Source organism: Myxine glutinosa, chromosome 10 (genome assembly GCF_964187855.1).
Source record: "Myxine glutinosa chromosome 10, kmMyxGlut1.1, whole genome shotgun sequence".
Classification (NCBI taxonomy): Eukaryota; Metazoa; Chordata; class Myxini; order Myxiniformes; family Myxinidae; genus Myxine; species Myxine glutinosa.
In genome coordinates, this window is record NC_136270.1 from 18,878,367 (window position 1) to 18,904,174 (window position 25,808).

At 46.9% G+C, this 25,808-nt stretch overlaps 1 protein-coding gene across 4 annotated transcripts in view; it reads left to right on the plus strand.

Annotated features, from left to right (window-relative positions):
• Window positions 1-912: 912 nt before the first annotated feature.
• LOC137434210 (aurora kinase C) overlaps window positions 913-25,808 on the plus strand; it is a 40,005-nt gene continuing 15,109 nt past the window's right edge. Inside the window, exons 1-7 of one of the 4 annotated variants that reach the window (XM_068126994.2) lie at window positions 913-970; window positions 2,329-2,394; window positions 2,955-3,087; window positions 15,089-15,128; window positions 18,156-18,347; window positions 19,608-19,746; window positions 20,129-20,277. In XM_068126994.2, coding sequence (XP_067983095.2) covers window positions 917-970; window positions 2,329-2,394; window positions 2,955-3,087; window positions 15,089-15,128; window positions 18,156-18,347; window positions 19,608-19,746; window positions 20,129-20,277 — 773 coding nt within the window. In that variant the 5' untranslated portion in view covers window positions 913-916. Of the gene's footprint in view, window positions 1,103-2,328; window positions 2,395-2,954; window positions 3,088-15,088; window positions 15,129-18,155; window positions 18,348-19,607; window positions 19,747-20,128; window positions 20,278-25,808 lie in introns of all 4 variants that reach the window. The other 3 variants (XM_068126995.2, XM_068126996.2, XM_068126998.2) reach the window with 3 other exon arrangements.

Consider the following 25,808-nt stretch of genomic DNA (forward strand, 5'->3'; position numbering starts at 1 on the left):
CTTGTTTATTTTGTAATAGGAATACCATGCCATAGAATGACCTATTAAACTGCTCTATACACCTTAACAAGGCACGTGTTTCCAAACATCAGAATTTTTTCCGGATTCTTTGTTGTTAATAAGCCAAATCATCTCAGGAGATCATATCTAAATCTATTCTCATTTTGAACAGGTTCCAGGGCTCTGCTGCTGAGCCCGCTGGGCCCCTCAATAGGAATTTCTGACTACGTCAGTGCCTGCAGGGGGCGAATTTTTGACCTTCGCCCCGAGCGCCACAAACCATCACTATGCCACTGCACTGCACACATTGATGAATATCCCTGCCTCTGAAACAGCGGGATGACAGACGACAGTTCGTAGCCGGGTTGAGATTCGAACCCAGGCTAGACAGCTTAGAAACAAGACGGACATCGAAAAACTCGCACTACTCTCCCATTAGTACTTACTACTTAGTAATATTATTAGGTAATTCACCAGATCCATATGCAACGGGACTATATGTATATTTATGTCGAAACTGGTCAAACACATTTTGGAGCTATCTATTTATAACGTACGCAAATACAGACCGAACGAGATGATCCATAGAAAACAACACCCCCCACTGCGCAAGAACCGAGCGTCGTACCTAATATATAGATGTCCTCTTCACCAATTCTTTCGAGAAATGAAATACAAATAATATTAGCTAAGAGATTTTACATGTGAGCTACAAATTGGCCTAATCTTGGGGACGACCATTTTCACAAAAAACACAAGTTCATTTAATGTAATATTTATACAGATCTTCAACTCCACCCTCTAATTTTAAATCTGAACAACCAATCACGTCGATCAATATTTCGTAAACTTCAAACGGATGGCTTTCATTTCAGCCAATCAGCGCATGGAATACGGCATTTCGCGATTTGAACCAATGAAAGGCGCGAATACTGTCGACTTAGGTTTAAAGAAGAGTGCGGCAGTTTGTGTGAGTGGGGCTGTTTTTGGTCAGCTTGAGAACGCGGTTACAAGTTATTTTCGGTGTTTTGACGTTCAGGCTCTGCATTTTACTTTGTGTTTTTAGTGCTTTGCCTTTTTGTTATTTTAATTTTCTAATCGGGTAAGTCATTATCGTAATCCAGTATGTTAACGGCATTTTTTTGAATTGCTCACCTCAGGTCCCGCTCTCATTCTCTCCAAACTTGTTAATGTTATTCTGTTGACGTTATTAAATGCTTTCCTCAATAAGCTGGTCAAGTATGGGGTAGTTGAGTTTAGAAGAATGGATCATTAATGTAAACACGCATTCGTTTAATATTAATGGGGTCCGTCGCACGCACTCATTTAAGTAAGTAAGGGCGTCCGTCGCACGCACTCATTTCAGGGGGTCCGTCGCACGCACTCATTTAAGGGCGTCCGTCGCACGCACTCTTAAGGGCGTCCGTCGCACGCACTCTTAAGGGCGTCCGTCGCACGTACTCATTTAAGGGCGTCCGTCGCACGCACTCATTTAAGCCAAAGGGGGTCCGTCGCACGCACTCATTTAAGCCAAAGGGGGTCCGTCGCACGCACTCATTTAAGCCAAAGGGGGTCCGTCGCACGCACTCATTTAAGGGGGTCCGTCGCACGCACTCATTTAAGGGGGTCCGTCGCACGCACTCATTTAAGCCAAAGGGGGTCCGTCGCACGCACTCATTTAAGGGGGTCCGTCGCACGCACTCATTTAAGGGGGTCCGTCGCACGCACTCATTTAAGGGGGTCCGTCGCACGCACTCATTTAAGGGGGTCCGTCGCACGCACTCATTTAAGGGGGTCCGTCGCACGCACTCATTTAAGGGGGTCCGTCGCACGCACTCATTTAAGGGGGTCCGTCGCACGCACTCATTTAAGGGGGTCCGTCGCACGCACTCATTTAAGGGGGTCCGTCGCACGCACTCATTTAAGGGGGTCCGGCGCACGCACTCATTTAAGGGGGTCTGTCGCACGCACTAATTTAAGGGGGTCTGTCGCATGCACTCATTTAAGGGGGTCCGTCGCACGCACTCATTTAAGTGGGTCTGTCGCACGCACTCATTTAAGTGGGTCTGTCGCACACACTCATTTAAGGGGGTCCGTCGCGCGCACTCATTTAAGGGGGTCTGTCGCGCGCACTCGATTAAGGGGGTCCGTCGCACACATTCGTTTATGTGGGTCCATTGCACGCACTCATTTAAGGGGGTCCGGCACACTCATTTAAGGGGGTCTGTCGTAGGCATTCATTTGAGTGGGGGAGGGGGCACAAAGCGAAAATGAAATACTATTCCCGGTGGATGTTTGTGATCTCATTTGTCTTTCCTGCTTTGACAGCAGGACCAGAACGGACGTCACATTGAGATGAGCAAGAAAGAGAACTTGGCGCCCCTTTCTGGTCCTGTGAGTGCAAATAGGCCTTTCACTTTGGCCTTGCTTGTTGCTTGTCCAACGACTTTTATTAACATCCATGTTGCATCTTGTATCTGATGTCATGTGTCACATCAAGAATGCCCGTGACGTGTCCCTGAACACACGATATTCTTAATGTGAAAGATCATTCACCACCAAGTCCAATCGGTTGAGAAAGCAATGCAAAGCAATCCCAGAACATTTTGTTGTGGATTGATCATTATCATTAGTTGTGGTGGTGCTAAAAGACACAACGGCAAGCTTGCCTTTGCTTCCAGTGGTTGGAAGAACATTGTTGGAGAGAAGAGGAGAGCAGGCCTGTGCTGAAATGGATAGATTTTTAAAAAGTGTGCTGATGAATGAAACGAGTGGAGGTTCGGTGGGGTGGACAAGGGTGGTCATTGCTGAGAAGTGTGCAAGATGTTCACTGTGGAGAATCATTATTAAGTAGAATTTGAAACTTGTTTTACCTTTACAAAAAATGACATTTGTTTCTGTAAAATGCAAACTTAGTTTCTCATAATATGTGTGCATCGACATGTTCCACACAGGGCACCGCAAACAATATCCAGAAGGTTGCGTGCGAGACGCGGGTAATGTTGGCACAACGCGAATGTCAAGTAAAAACTGCAGGGGAAAGAAATGTGGTTATCAAACCTCAAGCTCCTCCCACTGCACCACCAGGTTGTTATGAGTAGTTCATGGTTGTAATTTAAATTTTTTATTTATTTTATTGTTATTCCTGTTTTCAAGCAAATATACATGAGGGGGTAGTTCAAGGTTTTGTTGGACTTGTTATTTTCGAATGTGTAACGTTTAATCATTCAGTTGTTGAAAGTTTGCTCAGTGATGCTGTGTGCTGCCATAAAAGCAAGATGGCGACTGACATAGTCACGTGTTCTCAACGAAAGGTGTATTTATACCTTCCTTGTGAAGGGGAGCATCAAGTTACCTGTAATTCACTGGACCCAGTGTGCAAAATTCTGTGCTGCCCCATTTAAACAACTACATGAAACACGTGCAGCGGGTTTTAAAATGTCCTTCGATTGCTGATGAATCTTGAGCGTTCTCACGTGCGCCCATCTGCGAACGATGTTGAATGGAGAATTGCTTGGTTCCTGTGTGGGGGTTGAATAAAATGTGACTGTTAAAAGTATAGAAACTGTCGTTTATTTTTACTTTAAATTCAATAAGGTGCGTAATGAAGCAACTCTGCTCCTGCAGGCCTCAAACGGTTTGGATCATGGGGGGGGGGGGGGGGGGGGGAATGGATTGGGAAGTTTTAAATCATTCACCATGTAGTTGAAATTGTCACCTTGTAATTTTCATTTATTTATATCACTCAAAGAACATCTGTCTGGTATTAAGTTTACAATTGGTGGCTGCGTACCTGGCCTAAAGATTTCACAGGTTGCACCAACATGCTGCCCCTTGTGTAGGACGAGTGTATATTGAGGGAAATGCCTTGCTAAATGGGTTGTTTAAACTACTTCAATATCGCTGTCTATTTTCCATGAATCAGTAAGTTCACATCCTGGTGTTGGCTTAGTGGTTAGGGTGCCGGCTTGGGATCCTAGGATCCTGGGTTCGAATCCCGGTCGATCGCTGAATTAACGCCAGAGGGGTTGACTCAGCCTGTCATCCTTCCGAGGTCGGCAAATTGAGTACCAGCTTGCTGGGATGAATGATCCCGGTGTGTACCCCGGTTTAGAATAGGTACACCGTATCCCTGCGCATCGTAAGAGGCGACCAAGGGTTGGCGTCAGGAAGGGCATCCGGCCATAAAAACATTGCCTCAAACAGGGAACCATGATTGTCATGGGGCCCGCAAGGCTAACCCCCGCTCTAGCGGGGAAAATGGCCTTGAAACGATCATTCATTCATTTTCATTCAGTAAGTTCACATCAACCTTGAATTTCCTTTCCTGACATGAGATTTTAAATATATATATATATATATATATATATATATATATATATATATATATATATATATTGTTGCGAATATGGAATTTGACCTCCATATCCGCTTGTAAATATTCCCCTATCTTCTCCGATACTCCCCAACTCTCCCCTTACCCCATTCCCTAGTCCCATTGTCTGTAAACAACACCCATTAGAGCCGATCTTCCCCTTCATTCCCCCATTAAATGTCGTGCCCAGGTCCCCCGCACCACACGTAGACAATTATAGGACATCTTGCTAGTTATTCTTAATCTATGTCAGTTAAGGACTTGTTTCCATTAATTATGACTCTTCGTTGCACCAGAATGTGATGATATGGCACCAGTAGGAGTTTAGGACCTTCCCATACCTCCCCGCATCTCTTCCCATCATCTCAAGCTCCAACAACAACCACAACAACAGCGGCTTTGCGTCCTCACTCCGGCTCGGTTGGCCGCCATTGAACATGTGCTCGACGGGGTTACCCAGAAGGGGGCTCCCTGTCGGCCCCTCGTCAAGGGCGGAGCCGGTAACCCCCGCACCCAATGAGAAGCCATGGGCCGATGCCATATGGGGCGGAGCTAACGAGCGAGGGCGTGACTCCCCGCCGGATATACGCGGCCCCGCGCCGGACGTGACGTCAGATGCGCCCCGAGCTTGGAAGGACAAGACGCCACCCTCCCGAGCGCTGAGCGACCTCCCCGGCATCTCCACCAAAGTCGCGACCCACGAGCGCTGAGCGACCTCCCCGCATCTGCTGGACACCACCGTACGTGATTCTGTCCCTGAGCCAGGTGCACCTGAGCCATCGACTGCCGCTTTCCTTGCCATCAAATCCCGTGTGAGTCAGCGTTGTCCCGTTTATCTGTGGTCTGTCTAGGGTTAATATAAGAGTGTGTCTAAGTGCCTGTCTTCCTATGCTGTCCCTCTTGTAGTTGTAATCTAACCTTTTTCCGTACGAATATACTTGAGAACTGAACCCCTGGTGTCGTATTGTGTCATTATAACCCAGCCGGGTGTCTTCTTTTTCTTATTGAGCCAGCATAGCGCGATTAGTCAACCCCGGGTGCAATCGGGGTAACTTGTACGGATACGGCGGCCATCCCGCTCGGCCCACCATACCATCAAAGTCGTATCTGTAACAATTGGTGTCGGGAGTGAGATTCGAGGCCCGACCAAATTTTTGAAAAAAAAAAAAAAAAACGAATAGAGGAAAAAAAAAATTTGGTCAAAATTTGGAGCGGCCGAAATTTGTTTTGTTTTACGAAACTCGAATTTTGCAAGTCGCGCTATGGCGGATCAAGACGGCTGGGGTCCGGTAGGGGAGAGTGAAGTAGGGTCGATCCAGGACCAAAATGAGGGACAGGAGGAGAGCGAAGCAGTGAGGGCGGCAGGTTCGCAAAATAGCGCCGTCACGCACGAAGAAGCGGGCGCGCAAAATGGCGCCTCGCTGATCACCGCGCCAGCGACCGTGGCAGCGCCCCCGGTGGATTTGAACTTGTTTTTTATACAAATAAAGGCGCTCATGGTCCAGACAAGTGAAGACCTGAGGAATGACTTGGGAAACCAAATGGGGGTAATGGGAAACCAAATGGGGGTAATGAGGGACGAAGCGAGGGCTCGGAGTGAGCAATTGGGGGTAATGAGGGACGAAGCGAGGGGTACCGGTGAGAAGTTAGACAATAATTTTGAGGAGTTAGACAAGAAAATTGGGAAGTTAGACAATAATTTTGAGGAGTTAGACAAGAAAATTGGGAAGTTAGACAAAAATTTTGAGGGGTTAGACAATGGGATAAAAGAGGTGAGAAATGGGTTAGAGGGGGTAGAAAATAGAATGGCTGCCCAGGAGAATCAGATAGAGGGAGTGAAAACTGGGTTAACGGGGGTAGAAAACAGAATGGCCGCTCAAGAGAATCAAATGGAAGGGATGCAAAAAGGGTTAGAGGGGTTAGAAAACACCATGGAAGGCAAATTGAGGGACATGAGGGACCAAGCGGAAAGGGAAGTTAACCAAATGGGGCAGCAGATAGAGGGGGTCAGAATGGGGGTAGAAACCAAACTGGATGCTCACAGGGAGGAAATGGAGCAGATGAGGGTGGCATCTGGGCAGGAGATGCAAGAGATGGGAGAGGAGATCAGAGGAGGAGTGAGTGAGGAGGTCGGAGGAGTGCGCGAGGAGGTGAGGCACTGTAGGGAGCACATGGAGAAGGAGGTGAGAAAGGGGACTGTAAAGTTACAGGGGGGCATAGAGGTCCTGACGCAGGAGGTGGAACAGCTGACGGAGGGACAAAAAGAACTAACGGAGCAGGTTCAAAGGAACACTGCGGTATTAGGAGGGTTAAAAGTGACACAGAAAGAACTAAAAGACGACTTAATAGCGACAAAGAGGGAATGTCAGATGGTACGTGAGGGACTGACAACAAGGCTGGACGAGGTGATAGAGGTAATGGAGACGAAGGACCGACAGGTAAGGACGCACATGGAAACGGTCAAGGTAGCCTTGGAGGACGAGCTTGAGGAGACATACCAGGGAATAAAAGAAGTGAAGCACAAATTAGAAGAAGTGGAAGAAGGGATGAGCGAAATTAAGAAGCGACGGAGAGGGGATAAGAAAGAGATAAAAGAGGAGATAAAAGAATTGGTCCAAAGTCTGTGTTTGGATCGTGATGATGTGCTCATTAACCGGATGAGGGATTCGCAGGTGATGGAGGAGAAGCGAAGAGGAAGAGGACCCGGTGTAAGTGGTGACCAATATGGTCGTGCGTATGATGCGCCAGGGGATTTAAGGAGCTTGGGGGTCGAGATGGACCCGGGTGTTCGTGAGAGGCCGTTGGTGAAGTGTGCGACAGGTCTGGTGTGCGAAAGAGGAGGTGTGCGAGAAAGTCCGACGCTGGGGTGTGTGAGGAAAAAGTGCGTGCCAAGGAGTGAGGGTGCTGGCGAGAGTGAGTCGGTCGTAGCGCGTGTGCGAGGGGGCACATGGAAGCGCGGTGTGGTGAGTGTTACAGAGGGTGTAACGGGAGAGTGTGCGCGAGAAAGGTGTGTGACGGACAGGTGCATGGGGAAAGAGTGTGCTGTCAAGAGGAAGGGTGAGTGCGCTGTCAGGAATGGAGGTGGAAGTAGTGAGAGTGACATGGAGCGTGAGTTAGTTGTGACAGGTGAGCGAGGATGTACACCTGGGATGGAAGGATGCACACCTGGAATGGTAGAGCGTGAGTGGGAATGCACGCTGGAGTTGGTGGTGAGGCACGTGGTTGGGTGTGCGAATGAGAGCACACCTGTGATTGTCACAGAGGAGGTGACCGAGGAGGGGGCGCGAAGAGGTGTATTGGTGAGGTGTGCTACCAACGAGTGTGTGCCAAAGTGTTCGGTGGTCAGGTGTGTGACCAAGGCAGTGAGTGGAATGGGTGTACCTGGGTGTGTAAGGAACGGTACGAGGGGCATGGAAACGGCTGGATGTGTGAGCAAGGAACGGGCTGCGGGATGTAAGCATGCAGGTGAAGCATCGACGTTAGACGGGAAAGAGTTTAGAACGACTTATAGCCGAATCGGGCCCTCGGTGCGTGCCGGGCCTCGCTTTGAACGGCCGCGTCCGTGCTCCACTAGGCGGAGCGGGCGGCTGGATAGGAAGGGTCGTCATGGCGACCACGTTGTGTTGAGACGTGCCGGCAGGTCGAGATCGGGACATTGGATGGCTCCACGCCGAGGTGGTGTGTGGGATCTCGGCACGGGTAAGCCCCCGTCCCTGCACCGAGTGCCGGACGCATCCAGCCGCTGGCACAAAACAACCAGCATCCATTGCTTGGCTTTACGAAGCCGGGCTTTGGACAGGGATTGGCGCACCGAGAGGTATTAGTGAGTAGACTGGGTGATGAGGTTAGTGTTTTGGCCCCGAAATTAGAAAAAAAACAAAATTTGATGATTGGCAAAGGATTGGCAGTAGTGATTGGCAGATGATGGGCAGTGATTGGCAAATTTTTAATTTGTTGAAATTCGATGTGCAAAATTGGTAGTGAGAGACCCCCGATGTGGTGGGATGGCATCCCTGCCACCCTTCCCATGAGGGGGGCAAAGGAGCAATAGTTTATGGGGTGTATGGCAGTGAAAACTAGCCCGGGTGGGTTAGGTTATATCAATAGGGCCCTAGAAGATGACAGTAGGTAACGTTAAGTTTAGTTAGTGACTGATACCTGTAGTGGGGACGCAGGTAGATTAGTATGGATGATAATGACGAGGGAGCGCAATAGTTTAAAGGGACGACTGGGAAGCGCAAGTTTCAGAAGGGAGTAGTTAGCTGAGATGATGCCGTGTTTGTGAGAATTGGACAGGTGTGATTGCACAGGTGTGCAACTGGACAGGTGTGTGGAGCAGTGTATGAGTAGTGAGTGTTGTGGATCAGCGCGAATGCGCTTGGGGAGAGAAGGGTGCAGGTGGCACCAGGTGTGAGAGCACAGGGTGCAAGTACAGGTGTGTGGAGAGAGTTGGAGTAAGTGGTATGGAGTGGTGTGCGTGGTGCGAAGGTGTGGATGGGGGAAGAGTGGACCCCTTTCACGAGTACCCGGGGCGGGTAGTGTAAGTGTTAGGTAGAGGGTACAGGTAAATTGTGGTTGGATATTGGCATTTGTGGTGCGGTTGCAGAATGGTGTTGTGAATGGGTGCATTAGTGTTGTGGAAATGGCTGGGCGTGTAGCCTGTTAGTGTGTGTAGTTGGTTGGGCACTCCACCACTGTGAGGATGTCGGCCAGGTGAGGCCGCAGGTGGGCTCTGGGAGCCGGTAGTTGTGAGTGGGTGCCTGAGGGTCCCGGGTGTGGATCGGGCAGCCCAGTGCCAGAGAGGGCACGGAGTGGGGAGAGAGCCAGAGGGCCTTCCCCAGGTAGTTAGGTTAGGGTGAGGAGCAGGTAAGCTCGGAGGCAACTGCAGTGGTGGAGGTGTGCAGGTGGGTAGACCCACTGGGAGAGGTACACGCCGCAGCCCAGAAATTGTGCGAGGGCACCGGGAGATGAATCGGGGGAGTGAGACCCCAAATTGAAGAGCACCACAGTTTGGCCAATGGGAATTGGTTTTTAGAACCCATAGTGTAAGAGGGCCAATGGTTTGGCCGGAGGAAGACCCCGGGTAGTGTAAAGTTGTTAAAGTCATTTAGGAGATAGTTAGGATTGATGAACCTGCCGCACCATGCGCAGCCACTTGCCTGTGGTGATGATGATGACTCCACACCTGTGTTTTCTTTGTTTGTGTTGCAGAAATGAGATTGCTGTGAGGATTTGTGAGACGCATCACGACGTGGATGAGACATTGGGGTGATTCCATCTCTCCCTCCTTAGGAGGGACTGATGATGAATTGGTGATGGCAAATTTTGATGTGCAGTTGGAGATGGCAAATTTTGATGAGAGTTGAAAATGGCAAATTTGATTGGTTAGGAGGGAGAGAAGACGAATTTGGTTTATGGGAGGAACGGGGAAGACAGTAGGGATGTTGTCGATTTGTAAAGTGGATGTTTATGGGTAGTGTTGTGTTTTGTGGATACAGTAAGGGGTAAGGGAGGGGCCATGTAGGTTACCTGGTGGGGGGGGGGCGTACGATAGGAACGTACCTGTCTCACCTGGTTCCCATGTGCCCCCAATGTGCATCATCTTGTATTGCGTGCACTTTTGCGCCCTTACCACCTTACTCACTTGTCTGCTTCTTTTGTCTCCCACCTCCGAGGATCTGGCTTTGGGGTAGAGAGAGAGGAGAGAGAGGTGCTGGCTACGCAGTTGTGGGCCTGCACTTTCGCTGTTCGCTGCCTGGATCGATACACCATATGGACCGCAATGTTTGTGGCCACCCACAATGGACCGCAGCTCTTTTGCGGCCAAGCACCACCCGTGGAAGGACCTATGGGTCAACGTGGCACCTATGCCATACAGGTGAACCACTTTTAATTAACACCACTGAAGGCCACACGAAGAGCAAGAGACACCTGCAGGGTTAGGGGTTGTCGCATTTATTTTTAATCATTGAACAATGGTGACTGCACCGATTGGTGGTGGGGTGGTGCTGTTGATGCTCGGGAAAGGGTGCTCTGCACGTTATTAAAGGCCGTCGGCCACAGAGCACTCGTGGGTTGGTGTATCGATGTTGGCAAGCGCGCTCTCTCTATGCATAACATCTGCATGTGTTCCTCCAAAAACAGGTCCTGGATCGTAGTGTAAATAGCAGCGTAGTCTTGTAAATAATGCTCCCTACCGGCTGTATGTTTAGTTTGAGGATTCTTTCCGGATTCGGTTATCCTGTGGGTGTGTTTCTGAGAGGAGAAGGGTGCAACGTCGCAGGGGGACATATTTACTCATTTGTGAATATCTATAAAACTGTCGCACTCAGGGTAGAGTTAATAGTAGAGGGAACTACATTGCGTGCCACACTAAAGTAGGTAAAAATTTATCGGGTCGGGACGCCCCGAGGGTAGAGAAGGGTGCAATGTTGCGAATATGGAATTTGACCTCCATATCCGCTTGTAAATATTCCCCTATCTTCTCCGATACTCCCCAACTCTCCCCTTACCCCATTCCCTAGTCCCATTGTCTGTAAACAACACCCATTAGAGCCGATCTTCCCCTTCATTCCCCCATTAAATGTCGTGCCCAGGTCCCCCGCACCACACGTAGACAATTATAGGACATCTTGCTAGTTATTCTTAATCTATGTCAGTTAAGGACTTGTTTCCATTAATTATGACTCTTCGTTGCACCAGAATGTGATGATATGGCACCAGTAGGAGTTTAGGACCTTCCCATACCTCCCCGCATCTCTTCCCATCATCTCAAGCTCCAACAACAACCACAACAACAGCGGCTTTGCGTCCTCACTCCGGCTCGGTTGGCCGCCATTGAACATGTGCTCGACGGGGTTACCCAGAAGGGGGCTCCCTGTCGGCCCCTCGTCAAGGGCGGAGCCGGTAACCCCCGCACCCAATGAGAAGCCATGGGCCGATGCCATATGGGGCGGAGCTAACGAGCGAGGGCGTGACTCCCCGCCGGATATACGCGGCCCCGCGCCGGACGTGACGTCAGATGCGCCCCGAGCTTGGAAGGACAAGACGCCACCCTCCCGAGCGCTGAGCGACCTCCCCGGCATCTCCACCAAAGTCGCGACCCACGAGCGCTGAGCGACCTCCCCGCATCTGCTGGACACCACCGTACGTGATTCTGTCCCTGAGCCAGGTGCACCTGAGCCATCGACTGCCGCTTTCCTTGCCATCAAATCCCGTGTGAGTCAGCGTTGTCCCGTTTATCTGTGGTCTGTCTAGGGTTAATATAAGAGTGTGTCTAAGTGCCTGTCTTCCTATGCTGTCCCTCTTGTAGTTGTAATCTAACCTTTTTCCGTACGAATATACTTGAGAACTGAACCCCTGGTGTCGTATTGTGTCATTATAACCCAGCCGGGTGTCTTCTTTTTCTTATTGAGCCAGCATAGCGCGATTAGTCAACCCCGGGTGCAATCGGGGTAACTTGTACGGATACGGCGGCCATCCCGCTCGGCCCACCATACCATCAAAGTCGTATCTGTAACAATATATATATATTTATATATATATATATATATATATATATATATATATATATATATATATATATATATATATATATATATATATATATATATATATATATATATATATATATATATATATATATATATATATATATATATATATATATATGTCACCTTTTTGGATTGTGTCAAAATATGATATTGTTGAAGCATTGACATTTTAAACTATTGTTTAACATGAGTATGCACTAAGATGCTTGGACCAGTTAAGGATAGACCTCAATCCCAAGCAGTTTATCAATTGGTGGACTGCCTGAGCCACTCCTTTTTGTGGTTGAGATATATGGGTAAAGAATATTCACCTGAATGGTTCGGAAAGGCTGCGGACTCTTGCCTACCCTCTTGGGGTGCAGTAACACTCTGGTTTGTGTAAAGGATAGGTTCCTGAGAAAGTCGCACAACGGGGCTCCTAGAACATCGTGTTAATGAGGATACGTGGACCGGACACACTGGAGGTAGATGCTCTACCTCCTGGGACATAAGAATGGTGTATATTAATTGTGATAACTTGAATCATTTAATGAACACGAGACAAATAAATATTAGTAATTAGTAATAAACAAGAATGACTGCACTTATGGTCACAGCCTATGACAAAATTCGGTAATGGGCAGATTGGGAAACTTACATTTAAAGCACTTGTAAAAGATGAACAGCACAAATACAACAACAGGCATTTTAAGGCCATTTTCCCTTCAAGAGCGGGGGTTAGCTATGCGGTCCCCATGACAATCTTCTCCATTTTGCCCTATTTTCTGCATCTCCCCTTGTTAACCCCCTTGCCCGCATTTCTTCTTCGACCATCTTTAGCCAAGTCTTTCTCGGTCTTCCCCGTCCTCTACTTCCTTCTACATTCATTTCCATCACTCTTCTCAACCAGTCACCTTCATCCTTCCTCAACACATGACCAAACCATCTCAACCTGTTTCTCTTCACAGCATCAATCACAGGCTCCATTCCCATCATCTTTTGCAATTCATCATTTGTCTTCCCCTCTCTCTCTCAACGATACTCCACACATCCATCGAACCATTCGCATTTCCATGCTTTCCAGCCTTCGTTGCTGCTCTACGTTCATTACCCATGTCTCGCTCCCAGAAATCATAACACTTCTCACACATTCATCATACACCTTTCCCTTCAGCTTCAACGACACTCCCCTCCTAGTCAGCACGCCACTCAGTTCCCGAAACTTATTCCATGTACATCTCACTCTAGCAACCGTTGCCGAGTCTGATCCACCTTCTCCATTCAGCATGTCTCCTAGGTAACAAAATGTTTTCACACCTTCCAGCTTCACGCCGTCTCCAAGATCCAACTCAACATTTCCTCCATCTGCAGCTCCCTCTGTGCACACCTTACACTTGAATGTAGCTGCCACACTGGTTAATGACCCTCTCAAACCTCTACATTTTAGATGAACCCACTCAGCGCAGATTGTACATTGAATGGAATTCACTCCGACACCCTTCCTGCACACAGCACAGGGCCAATTCCCAGTTCTTTCCACCTCACCACATGCTTTACCACTTGCAATCACCTTTGTTTTTCCGATATTCACCTTCAGACCTTTTGTCTCCATACATTCCTTCCACTTGTTTATCTTCTCCTTCAGTCCATCCATACTTTCTGCAATCAACACCAGATCATCTGCATACAACAACTCCCACGGTAAACCCTCCTTGACGTTCCGAGCCAGCACCTCCATCACAGCTACAAATAGTAGTGGACTTAGTTCCGATCCCTGATGCACTGCCACCTTCACCTCAAACTCACCACTGTTCCCGTCCTTCATCCTTACAGCTGTGCGCGCTCTTTTGTACATTGCCATCACTACTCTGATCAACCATTCCTCCACTCCTAACTTCCTCAATGCCCATGTCACCACTTCACGTGGAACCCTATCGAATGCTTTCTTCAGAACAACAAACCCAAGAAACAACTTCTTCCTCTTCTCCATGTACTTCTCCTGCAACTGCCTCACAATAAAAAGCGCGTCTGTCGTTCCTCTTCCTGGTATAAATCCAAACTGCATTTCGTCGATCTTCACTTTCTTCCTTATCCTCCTCTCCAACACCCTTTCCAATACCTTCATTCCATGCTCCAATAACTTTATCCCACAGTCCAGAGGGTCACCTTTCCCCTTGTATAGAGGGATGAGAGTACTCGATTCCCAATTCACTGGAATGCGGCTTAAATGGGAAACGCATTTAATTTTAATTTTAATAAAACGCATTTAAGGCTGGGTAGACACGTAGGTACATGAGGGGGCTTTAACTTCATGTCTCGTGTGGCATTGCCACCAAGGGGTGTCAGGCAGTCGGTCTTTTGCTACCTTGAAGCCAGAGGCATGCTGCTCTTCCTTGGAAATGAACGTACGGGACGATATTCTCTTCCAAAAAGAGCCCCGTTTTGTCCACATTAAAAACATCTGGGGAGGTTAAGCTGTCCACAATGGCTTTAAACCTAGATGGGGATTCAGCTGCTGCCTTGCTCGTCTGCTTGCAACTTCACCAGTTCAACGAAGACTAGGGCAAGAGTTAATTAGAGTTGTGAAGGGAGGGATTATTAGGGTGAGGAAGGAGGACATTCAGTTATGGTCCGGTCCATGAGAGAAAGGGACATTAACCACCTTTAGAGGCCATTTTTCCCCGCAAAGCGGGTGTTGGCCTTTTTCGGGCACCGTGGTTGTTGTTGTTTTTGTTAGTCCCCTTTTTGAAGCAATGTTTTACGGCCGGATGCCCTTCCTGCCACCAACCCTTTTTGTCGCCTTTTACGACAAACAGGGAATTACCAGTGAACTGATACTCAATTAGCCGACCTCGGAAGGATGACAGGCTGAGTCGACCCCCCTGGCGTTAATTCAGCGATCGACCGGGATTCGAACCCAGGATCCTAGGATCCTAAGCTGGCCCAACACCGGACATTCTTTCAAAATAATTGTGAAAAGTTTTAAAAGTGTAGTCATAAATGTATGTTGTATTGATTCCATGTTTGATAACCTTTTTATAACCATGATTAGTTAAAACAAGTGCCGTTAATCACTTTTGCACAATATGCAGTACTACGTTGCACTAATTTAATGTAAATCGATATTAAAAATTTTTTGGAGGTATATTGCAACTAAATTTTATCTTCTGTTGTTTTTCAGGCAATCAAGCCTCTTCTAGCACTACTGCCACAACTGCAAAGTGAGTGGATGTCAAGTACATGAGATGTAGTTGAAAAGGACATTGTGCTTTTTTTTTTTGTGGTGATCAGCATGTCTGTGGTTGCCATCATGACTATGGCAATCCTTGGTCATTGCCATGACCGTCTGTGTTGCTGAAGCCTTTCCGGAGTGGTTTGTCATTGCCTTCCTTGGAGTCACGCCAGGAATTAGTAATTATCCTATGTGTGTGTGGTACAAAGCGGGGTTAAGCAATCGGTTCGTTTTGTCTGTCCATCAGTCTTTCTTTGATCGATAAATTACTTGATGTCCACCGACTAATGCAGGCAGATGGGACGCCCAGTTTAACATCAATCCGAGGGACGGCACACTCATTGATGCCTCGGCCTGCATGTGTGACACTAAGTTGTAGTTTATAACCATGTCGGGATCCCAACCCAGGCTGGACAGCTCTGAGGGGAGTGTGCGTACCTCCGAGCTATCCTACCATCCCTGTGCTCGCTTTGTGTTCATTAAAGGCTTCTTGGGGTTTTTTGTTGCAAATCTTCGTTGCAGTTTTTAATTTTAATAACGAATGGTAAGCCTAGTGTGGAATTTATAATAAACCGTGAATTTTCTTCACATTTGTTTCTATAATAATCGGAGCTTAGCTTTTTTTTTTTTTTTGATGGTTTAATTACAGGATTTGAAATAAGTGGTGTCCCAGTTGTGAAATGCCCGCAAAAACTGTTGGGCCACCAAAACCTTGGTTATTGATGGCCCGTGTGGTTACTTGTGTCAAGATCTTAGATATATCTTCTTTGTCTATGCATTCGGTCGTTGCTTATTATGCAATCTCGACCAACTAAACTTGCCAAGTGTACTGCAGGTCATACGGCAAAGGTTGTGGTAACTTCATTTGCCACCCTCACTTGGAATTCTAACGGTGGGATGACGCAAATTAACTTTGTAAATGTGTACCGTGTAGCGCCGCTTCTGGTGACGGTGGCAGAGGGTATTTTGAGTGATGCTTCAGAGCCCTCAATTGTATCACGAATAAGAGGATTCCATGTCGTTTTCACATTCTCTTAGCCCGTGTTGCTTTAGACGTCACTTGACTGCAAAAAGTCCGGAGGAATTCCCAAAGGTGGGCGGTCCGCTTCGAAAGTCCGCTTATCCGCTGCAGCGGACTAACGTTTTCGAAGCGGGTAAGCGAATCAGAACAACCCCCGGAAACCGAAGCGGATAAGCGTAAGCGGACTACCGAAAAATTAAAGCGCATCGCGATTCGCCAAATCAGCTGTTAGCCTGAGCCGTTACTCTAGAATTGTGAATATTTATTTAAGTGAATAATAAGTGAAAACTGAATATTTTATTGGACGCTAGAGCGGCAATAACGTCAAGATGGAGAGATTTCTGACTCTCCAGCCCAGCGGCAGCAGACGCGGCCGCCACAAGTCCTTCCAGGACATGGCCGGCGCCAGGTCTGTTGACTAGTAGACTCTCTTGTCAAAGAAAGGACGGGCAAATTGATTTTTCTTTAATGTAACTTGCATATATTAAAATTATATTTAAATTAACTGTAGAGTCGAGTGGAAAACTTTATTTCAATAAATTTTGAATAAATTTTATTTAAATAAAAATGTATATTTTTGATCTTAAAAGCTTTGTTTGTCTTTGTAGTAGTTAGAAATGGCTATTTAGGCTTAAAAAGCATTAAATACCCTTTAGAAACGTCAAAAATCGCTTTAAAAACGTCGAAGCGCTTTTTAAAAATCGAAGCGGATAAGCGGTAAGCGGACTAAGATTTTCGGCCGCTGAAGCGGATAAGCGAATCGGACTACACGGGCTGGCGGAGCGGATAAGCGGTAAGCGGACTTAAAATTTTCCGAATCGCGCCCACCTTTAGGAATTCCCATGTTGTATTGCCTTTTTCCTCAGTGTATAATATGTGGTAGTAGCTTGAGCATCGTTCCACCTGATGACATATTTCTAAGGCCACTTCAAATGGCAAAGGTAAGAATAATGATGACAGCATAATAATATTACAGTGCCGTCTTGCAAAATAATTTAAATAAAAAATAACAATTGTCAGAAAGAAGAATAACGAGACCCCCCCACCTCCCCCCTCCCCCCCTCCTGCTCCCATAGATATTTTGAATTATTTTATGCGATTTAGAATAACTGTCACCCCCGTAATCTCACCCGAATCGATCTGACAATGGAACCTGATAAAGTTAATATGCGCTCAATCCACTCATGCACTCACTTCATTTCATATGTGTTCTAATGCATTCATGCTTATCACACTAAGTTATGCCTGTACCTCCTCGCGTTCTAGCGGGGCAAGGGTATTCCAACATGGTGGCTGCTTGCCCTGCGAGCACTTGCTGCAGATGTGCTCCAGTTGTATCTACAGCTCGGTGAACACACCCCAACACGTGCTCGACCGAGCTTGGCTTGCATGCCCCTAACGCCACATTTGGATATAGAAGCAAGGCTGCGAGTGTGCAATATACACACATTACATTTGGTCGCATGCATAGTCACGTAAATTCACACTTAAACTGTTCCTTATTTTGACCTAATTTTTTTTTTTAACTGACCATCAAATAAATAAACTCAAGCTTCACAGTGACACGTGTTTTAGTACTATTTCAGATTTTATGACGAAAATTATCTCGTCGATAGCTGAAAGTTGTGCAGAGTTAACAATTGTTTTGGAAAACGCAATGAATGCGTCAATATGTGAAGAAATTTATTCAGCAAACATTAAAATTGCTGTAGTATTAGTTTGCTGCAAGTTAGTAGACAGATGACAGACCAGCTGATGAGAGTGTTGGAGTGTTGTTCACTGGCAGTTCTGTGAAGGTTCACCATTTTCTGTGGTCATGGAGGTACTTGTGTATTGCATTGATTATTGACATGAGATGCACAACAAATGTATGAAGGAACACTGGATTGCCCTTGCACAAGTTTTATTTCATTTCCTGGTCCGAGTATTCATATTCTTAACTACATTGGAGGGGGTGATGCATGTCAAGTTCAATTTTGCAATTATTGCCTGAAGGAAACGCTGGTCCTTGGATTGCTTTGATATCGGACGACCCCTGGGCAAAGGCAAGTTTGGCAATGTGTACCTGGCGCGAGAGAAGCAAACTCATTTCATCGTCGCTCTCAAGGTGCTCTTCAAATCACAGTTGGAGAAGTCCTGCGTGGAGCACCAGTTGCGTCGTGAAATTGAAATTCAGTCCCATCTCAGGTAACTGCTGACCTGTTCGCTCTGATATTGAAATGGTTGTACAAGTAATTGGGTGGCAAGCTGTGTTTAATTTGAGGAGGTTGAGAGGGGGAAAACTCGCAAACTTGATTTACTTCTGAATTATTATGAGAATGAAGGCCTCATGACCTATGGGAGTTTAATCTAATTTTTTATAACAATGCACTTTCATGAGCTCTACGTAGGCAGCTCTAGGTGTTGCCAGGCTTGTGCTTTACCACGAGGCGGAGAATGTTGGGCACTGGTGTTATCAGCTGTTTGGGCAGGCAACCCAAATGTGCTGTCCCACATGCTGTTTTTTTATGTGGCCCTCAATAACCCTCCATCTCACAGGGGTTGGTGATTATTCCACTTGCACTATTCACCTTTTCCAGGTGAAAATTGCAGATCTCCCCATTCTCGCAAAGGGGGCAAGGGTTGGAGTGGAGATTGGTGCAAATCGGTCCAGCTGATTGATTCCGTCATGAAATGTTCTGTAATGTTAGTGGCCTGCAAAAGTATTCATCACCTACCAATAATGCCACATTTGGTTGAATTGCAAATGATGCAGAAGCAATTTTTCAGTCTTTGGGTAGGTAGGTCTCTACCAGCTTTGCACAGTGAGATGGTGAAATCGTTGCTGATTCTTCTTGTGAAAATTTCTCTAGTTCTGCCAAGTTTGATGGGGATTATCGATGGACTGCAATCTTCAAGTCGTGCCAAAAATGTTCAATTGGGTACAAGTCAGGACTTTGACTGGGCCACTCAAGAACATTTATTTTCTTATTCAACCATTCCAGTGTGGCTTTAGCTTTGTCCTTTGGATCATTGTTCTGTGGAAATGTGAATCTCCTATGCAGTTTTGGATTCATGGCTGACTCACTCAGGTTTTCATCAAGGATTCTCCTGTACTTTGTAGCATCCATTGGCCCTACTATCTTGTCAGTCTTGCCAGTCCCTGCTGATGAAAAGCAGCACCATAACATGATGCTGCCACCACCATGCTTGACAGTAGGAATGGTGTTGACTGGGTGATGTGCAGTGTTAGGCTTGCACCAGATGTAACGCTTTGAATTTAGTTAATACTTGTGTAGGGCATTGTACATGAATACATGCAGAATTGCTTTATGTTAGTATGATTGCCCAATATGTTTATAAGTACATATGAGAAAAGTCTTCAGCACTTCTTCAGCATTGTTCTCTGGAAAATAAATAATGTTGACTTGCATTGTATCTGCAGTTTATTTATTATCTGGTCCTCAGGCACCCCAACATCCTGCGGCTATACGGCTATTTTCACGATGAGAAGCGAGTGTACCTTATACTGGAGTATGCGGCCAAGGGGGAACTTTACAAGGAGCTGAAACAGAACGGCTATTTTGATGACACTCGCACTGCAACGGTACACCACCCACTGTCTTGTGGTGGAGATTGTGTTTTGTACTGGGGAGGGAATGCAATGCTGTCTCTCTGACTGTTCAAACAAAATAGTACATTGTGTTAATTTTGTTAATGAAAGTGGCTTCTGACAGATTCCGAAGATATGAGGGGCTAAATTGATAAAGTGGAGAAAAGATGAGGATAGGAAAAGGGTATTCAAAAGAGAAATTGTTCATTATTGGGGGTGAGGGAATGAGGTGGGGTGCTTGGGGCTGCCCATGCTAAGATCGGCTGATTGGATCACATGCCATGACGAATAACCATTGTGGGGTTATATACGATTCTACAAAAGAATGTGAACCTGCTTAAAACACCCACCATCCTTCGCCTCCTCCTCCTTTCAGTACATAGCAGAGATGGCTCAGGCCCTTATGTACTGCCATTCTAAGAAGGTGATTCACCGTGACATAAAGCCAGAAAACCTGCTGCTCGGCCTCCAGGGGGAGCTGAAGATGGCAGATTTTGGATGGTCTGTGCATGCACCTTCCTCAAAGTAAGCCCTTGTTTTTTGTTTTTTTTAAAATGTCTTTTGTAAAAATAAATATAAACTTTTTTTTTCCTGATATTATTGCTGTAAATAAAAAAAAAATGGCAGGACTGTTCAATTGTTTCTTTGCATTACCGAAATCTCCATTGCTTCTGTGGCTTGAGCAGTTGCGCATTTTAAGTAGCTTAAAAAGGAAAAGTGAAATTAAGAGGTGATTGGTAACCTGGATCCCCCCCCTCTCATCCCCCCTCTCTCTCTTCCCCACTACCCCATCCTCCCTCTCTCTCTTTTCCCCACTACCCCATCCCCCCCCCCCTCTTCCGCACTACCCCTTTCCCCTCTTTATCTCGTCCTCCCCTCTCAATAACGATGTAATCAGAACAAGGTTTCCGGTTTCCGGTTCCTCGGGCGAGTGAAGCGTACTTCGAGCTCTCCACGGCATCGAAGTTTAAGTGTTTTCCCATTCTTGTCTTTGTCAAATTTCCACTGGTTATTTTGCTGTGTATGTGTTATTGTGTGTTTCTGGTTGGTATTGGTTTGTAATTCGTACAAACTTGTGTGTAGTTAATCGTTTTCTGGGTCGTACCACGTGCGCGGCCTGGTAACTTGGGGCTTCCCTCCCCCCGTCGGTGTTTTGTCGATTTGGGTTCTTTCCTTCGCTGTATTGCTTGTTTCTTTTATTTTATTTTCTCCCCCTCACCTCACCTCCCGAGACAAAGAATTCTATATTGATTCTTTCTCTCCTCCCGGACACGTTGCTTGTTCGCTCTCCTCCTCGTCTCGACTTATGCCCCGCCCCTGTATCTCGTTTTTCTTCCGCCTCTGCTCCTTCTTTCTCAAATCCACGTTCTCGCTTGGAGACTTTTCCCAGATTGTTTTTCATGGTTTTCATGGTTCTGTTTGGATATTGTTGGAATATGTTTAAACCGCAGCCGTGATACTGACGCCGCCCCCTCCCCCCCCCGAATTTCCATGTTTTAAACGTTTCCCAGTGTGTACCCTGGTCAGAATAGGTACACCGTGTCCCTGCGTGTCATAAGAGACGACTAAGAGGGTTGGCGTCGGGAAGGGCATCCGGCCATAAAAAAAACATTGCTTCAAAAAGAGAACCATGACAATTACAACTACATATGGGCAGGGTGCAGCCCGAAGTGGAGATCGGTTTCTGAGGTTTGGGACATGGAATGTAGGGACAATGACAGGGAGATCAGGAGAAGTGGTGGAAGTATTGATCAGAAGAAGAGTGGACATATGTTGTGTGCAAGAGACGAGATGGAAGGGAAGTGGTGTGAGAATGGTGAAGGGTAGGCAGGGACAGAAATACAAGTTTGTGTGGCGAGGGCAAGGGAGGGCGTGAATGGTGTTGGTGTCCTGTTTTCTGAGGAGTTTGTAGACGGTGTGGTGAGTGTGACTAGAGTGAGTGATAGGTTGATGATGGTGAAAATGATGATTGGAAAGCTCTTGTGAACGTCATCTCGGGATATGCTCCGCAGGTTGGTCGGAGCGATGAAGAGAAGGACAAGTTCTGGTGTGCGATAGAGAAGCTGATGGAAAACGTGAAAGATGAGGAAGTTGTTGTGGTGGGAGGAGACCTGAATGGACATGTGGGAAGGAGTATGGATGGTTTTGAGGGAGTTCATGGGGATTACGGATATGGTGTGAGAAATGGAGAAGGTGAAAGGATTTTGGAGTTTGCTGATGGAGCTGATTTGTTGATTTGTAATACTCAGTTCCAGAAAGAGGATAATAAGCTTGTTACATACACGTCAGGTGGGTCGACGACAACCGTTGACTACCTGATGGTGCGTAGGCGAGATAGGGGGCACCTCCGGGACACAAAGGTGATCCCGGGGGAGGCGGCTGTTTCACAGCACCACTTGGTTGTCTGCGACATAAGGGTGAAAGGTGCGAGGATAGCGCGGCGGGTGAAGTACCAACCAAGAATGAAGGTGTGGAGGTTGAAAGAGGTGACAGAAAGGGAGGCATTAAAAGAGAGGCTGAGTAGGGTAGAGGATGATGTGGTTGAGCTTGAAAGTGGTTGGATGTCAATGAAAGCTAGTCTGTTGGGAGCCGTTGGTGAGGTATGTGGATGGACAAAAGGACCACCGAGGCACTCGGAAACATGGTGGTGGGATGATGAAGTTGGAAAGAGGATTGACGAGAAGAGGAAGAAGTTCAAGGAGTGGCAGAAGGCGAAGGGTACGGGAGCAGTAACAGCAGAGCATGAAAGTTATAAGGCAGCCAGGAAGGCTGCAAAGAAAGAGGTAGCAAAGGCGCAGGAGGCATGTAGGAAAATGTTCGGAGAACGCTTGGATTCGGAAGAGGGTCAGAAAGCAGTATTCAGGATTGCAAAGCACATAGCGAAAGAGGTGTGATGTGATGGGGGTGAGTTGCTTGAAGGATGAAGTGGGACAAATCGTTGTCGACCCAGATGGAATTAAAGGCAGATGGAAAAGTGTTTTTTTTTTGTTTGTTTTTTGTATACAAAATCGAGGCTCGTGAAAGAGCTAACATTAATCACACAAAAAGACAAACCGACACACAAAACACAAAAAACAAGGGGAGCGGCAGACAAGATGGGGAGAGAGGGGGAAGGACACAAAAGAGGGGGGGGAAGAGGGGGAAGGACACAAACACAACATTTGAGAGCAGGGACATCGGGAGGACTTGGGGGGGAGGTGGGAGAGGATTAAAACATATGAACACTGCAAGGACTCTGGGGTGAATTACCGGGGGTAGAAAAGATCAAGGTTTTCGATGGGGGACGATAAGAGATGGTGGTGAACAGCTGTTTTAAAGACCTGGAGGGAGGAGTGGGATTGAAGGGAGTGGGGGAGTTTGTTCCAGAGGTGGGAGAAAAGGAGAATGAAAGAGTGAAGGTGAGCAGAGAGCCTAGACTTTGGCAGTTTAACCATAAGAGGGTTGCAGGCAGATCTTGTGTGACCTGAAGGAATATTGGGGGGACAGAGCACAGAGAGAGCTGGGGGAGCAAGGCCGGAGAGGAGTCGGTAGAAGACAGAAAGACCACCAACCTGCCTGCGGTGAGTGAGTGAGTGAAAGGCCCTCGGCGTTGACTACATCGCAGGAGATTCCAATGATTCTGAAAGCTTTGGCCTCAACAGCGTGAAGTCGAGCAAGGTGTGAGGCAGGAGCACCAGCCCAGAGGGGGGAACAGTATTCCATTGAGCTGCGGATGAAAGCCTTGTATGTGGTGAGGAGCTCAGGTTTGCCAAGGAATGGAAATGGAAATGCTGTTGGAAATGCTGGAAATGCTGTTGAATACACAATGAATGGGATGGCAACATAGAGAGTAACCCAGTTTTAGGACCGGCAGAGAAGATAACTGAGAAGGAAGTTGAGGAAGCGATAAAAGCAATGATGAGTGAAAAAGCGGGAGGGCCGACGGGAGTTGTGGGAGATATGTTGAAGGCAGCAGGAAGTTGGGGTGTGAAGAGAATGACAGAGATCTGTAATCTGGTGGTGAAAGAAGGCCGCATTCCAGTGGATTGGGAACTGAGTACCCTCGTCCCTCTATACAAGGGGAAAGGTGACCCTCTGGAGTGTGGCTCGTACCGAGCGATAAAGTTATTGGAGCATGGAATGAAGTTTTGGAAAGGGTGTTGGAGAGGAGGATAAGGAAGAAAGTGAAGATCGACGAAATGCAGTTTGGATTTATGCCAGGAAGAGGAACGACAGATGCGCTTTTCATTGTGAGGCAGTTGCAGGAGAAGTACATGGAGAAGAGGAAGAAGTTGTTTTTTGGGTTTGTTGATCTGGAGAAAGCATTCGATAGGGTTCCATGCAAAGTATTGACATGGGCATTGAGGAAGTTGGGAGTGGAGGAATGGTTGATCAGAGTCGTGATTGCAATGTACAAAAGAGCGCGCACAACTGTAAGGACCAAGGACGGGAACAGTGGTGAGTTTGAGGTGAAGGTGGGAGTGCATCAGGGGTCGGTACTAAGTCCACTACTATTTGTAGCTGTGATGGAGGTGCTGGCTCAGAACGTAAAGGAGGGTTTACCGTGGGAGTTGTTGTATGCAGATGATCTGGTGTTGATTGCGGAAAGTATGGATGGACAAGGAAAAGATGAACAAGTGGAAGGAATGTATGGAGACAAAAGGTCTGAAGGTGAATATCGGAAAGACGAAGGTGATGGCAAGTGGTAAAGCATGTGGTGAGGTGGAAAGAACTGGGAAGTGGCCGTGTGCTGTGTGCAGGAAGGGTGTCGGAGTGAACTCCATTCAATGTACAATGTGCGCTGAGTGGGTTCATCAAAAATGTAGTGGTCTGAGAGGGTCATTTACCAGTGTGGCAGCTACATTCAAATGTAAGGTATGCACAGAGGGAGCTGCAGATGGAGGAAATGTTGAGTTGGATCTTGGAGACGGCGTGAAGCTGGAAGGTGTGAAAACATTTTGCTACCTCGGAGACATACTGAATGGAGAAGGTGGATCAGACTCGGCAACGGTTGCTCGAGTGAGATGTGCATGGAAGAAGTTTCGGGAACTGAGTGGTGTGCTGATGAGGAGAGTGTCGCTGAAGCTGAAGGGAAAGGTGTATGCTGCATGTGTGAGAAGTGTTGTGATTTATGGGAGCGAGACATGGGTAATGAACGTAGAGCAGCAACGAAGGCTGGAAAGAGTGGAAATGCGAATGGTTCGATGGATGTGTGGAGTATCGTTGAGAGAGAGGAAGACAAATGATGAATTGCGAAAGGTGATAGGAATATTGCCTGTGATTGATGCTGTGAAGAGGAACAGGTTGAGATGGTTTGGTCATGTGTTGAGGAAGGATGAAAGTGACTGGTTGAGAAGAGTGATGGAAATTAATGTAGAAGGAAGTAGAAGACGGGGAAGACCGAGAAAGACTTGGCTAAAGATGGTGGAAGAAGAAATGCGGGGAAGGGGGTTAACAAGGAGAGATGCAGAAAATAGGGCAAAATGGAGAAGATTGTCATGGGGACCGCAAGGCTGACCCCCACTCTAGCAGGGAAAATGGCCTTAAAATGCATGTTGTATTGGTAACCTGGATCCTTGGCAGCATTTTCATTTTCATGAGACTTGTGTGATGAGTAGCTCAAAATCAAGGTTTGTATATTTACATTTATTCCACCAAATAGCTCTTGTCCAATTTCTAATTCGATGGCATCTGCATATTACATAGGCACAAGTGTACAAGTTCTTTTAACTCTTTAGTTTATTGTTGCTCTAATTATCCACAAAATGCTGGGAAATGCCCTGGCATTGTGTTACTGTATGGTGAAGTCATGCTGGTCATATGGGAGGGATAACTGTCCAAAATAGCGCAGAGACCATTCCACATTCATTAAAAAAATAAAATAAACCTTTATGTTCATGATTACCCAAATCAGATCCAACGTACGAGCAACTCCTAAAATCAGCAATGTACGAGCAACCAGACGGCATCAACCCATGGGTCCTAAAATCCTGCTCTGCCTCTTTCTCACCCTCTCTCGATGCTCTTCACCCTCTTTCGCTCAAGGTCATCTGCCATCAGTTTGGATTCAGCCAACA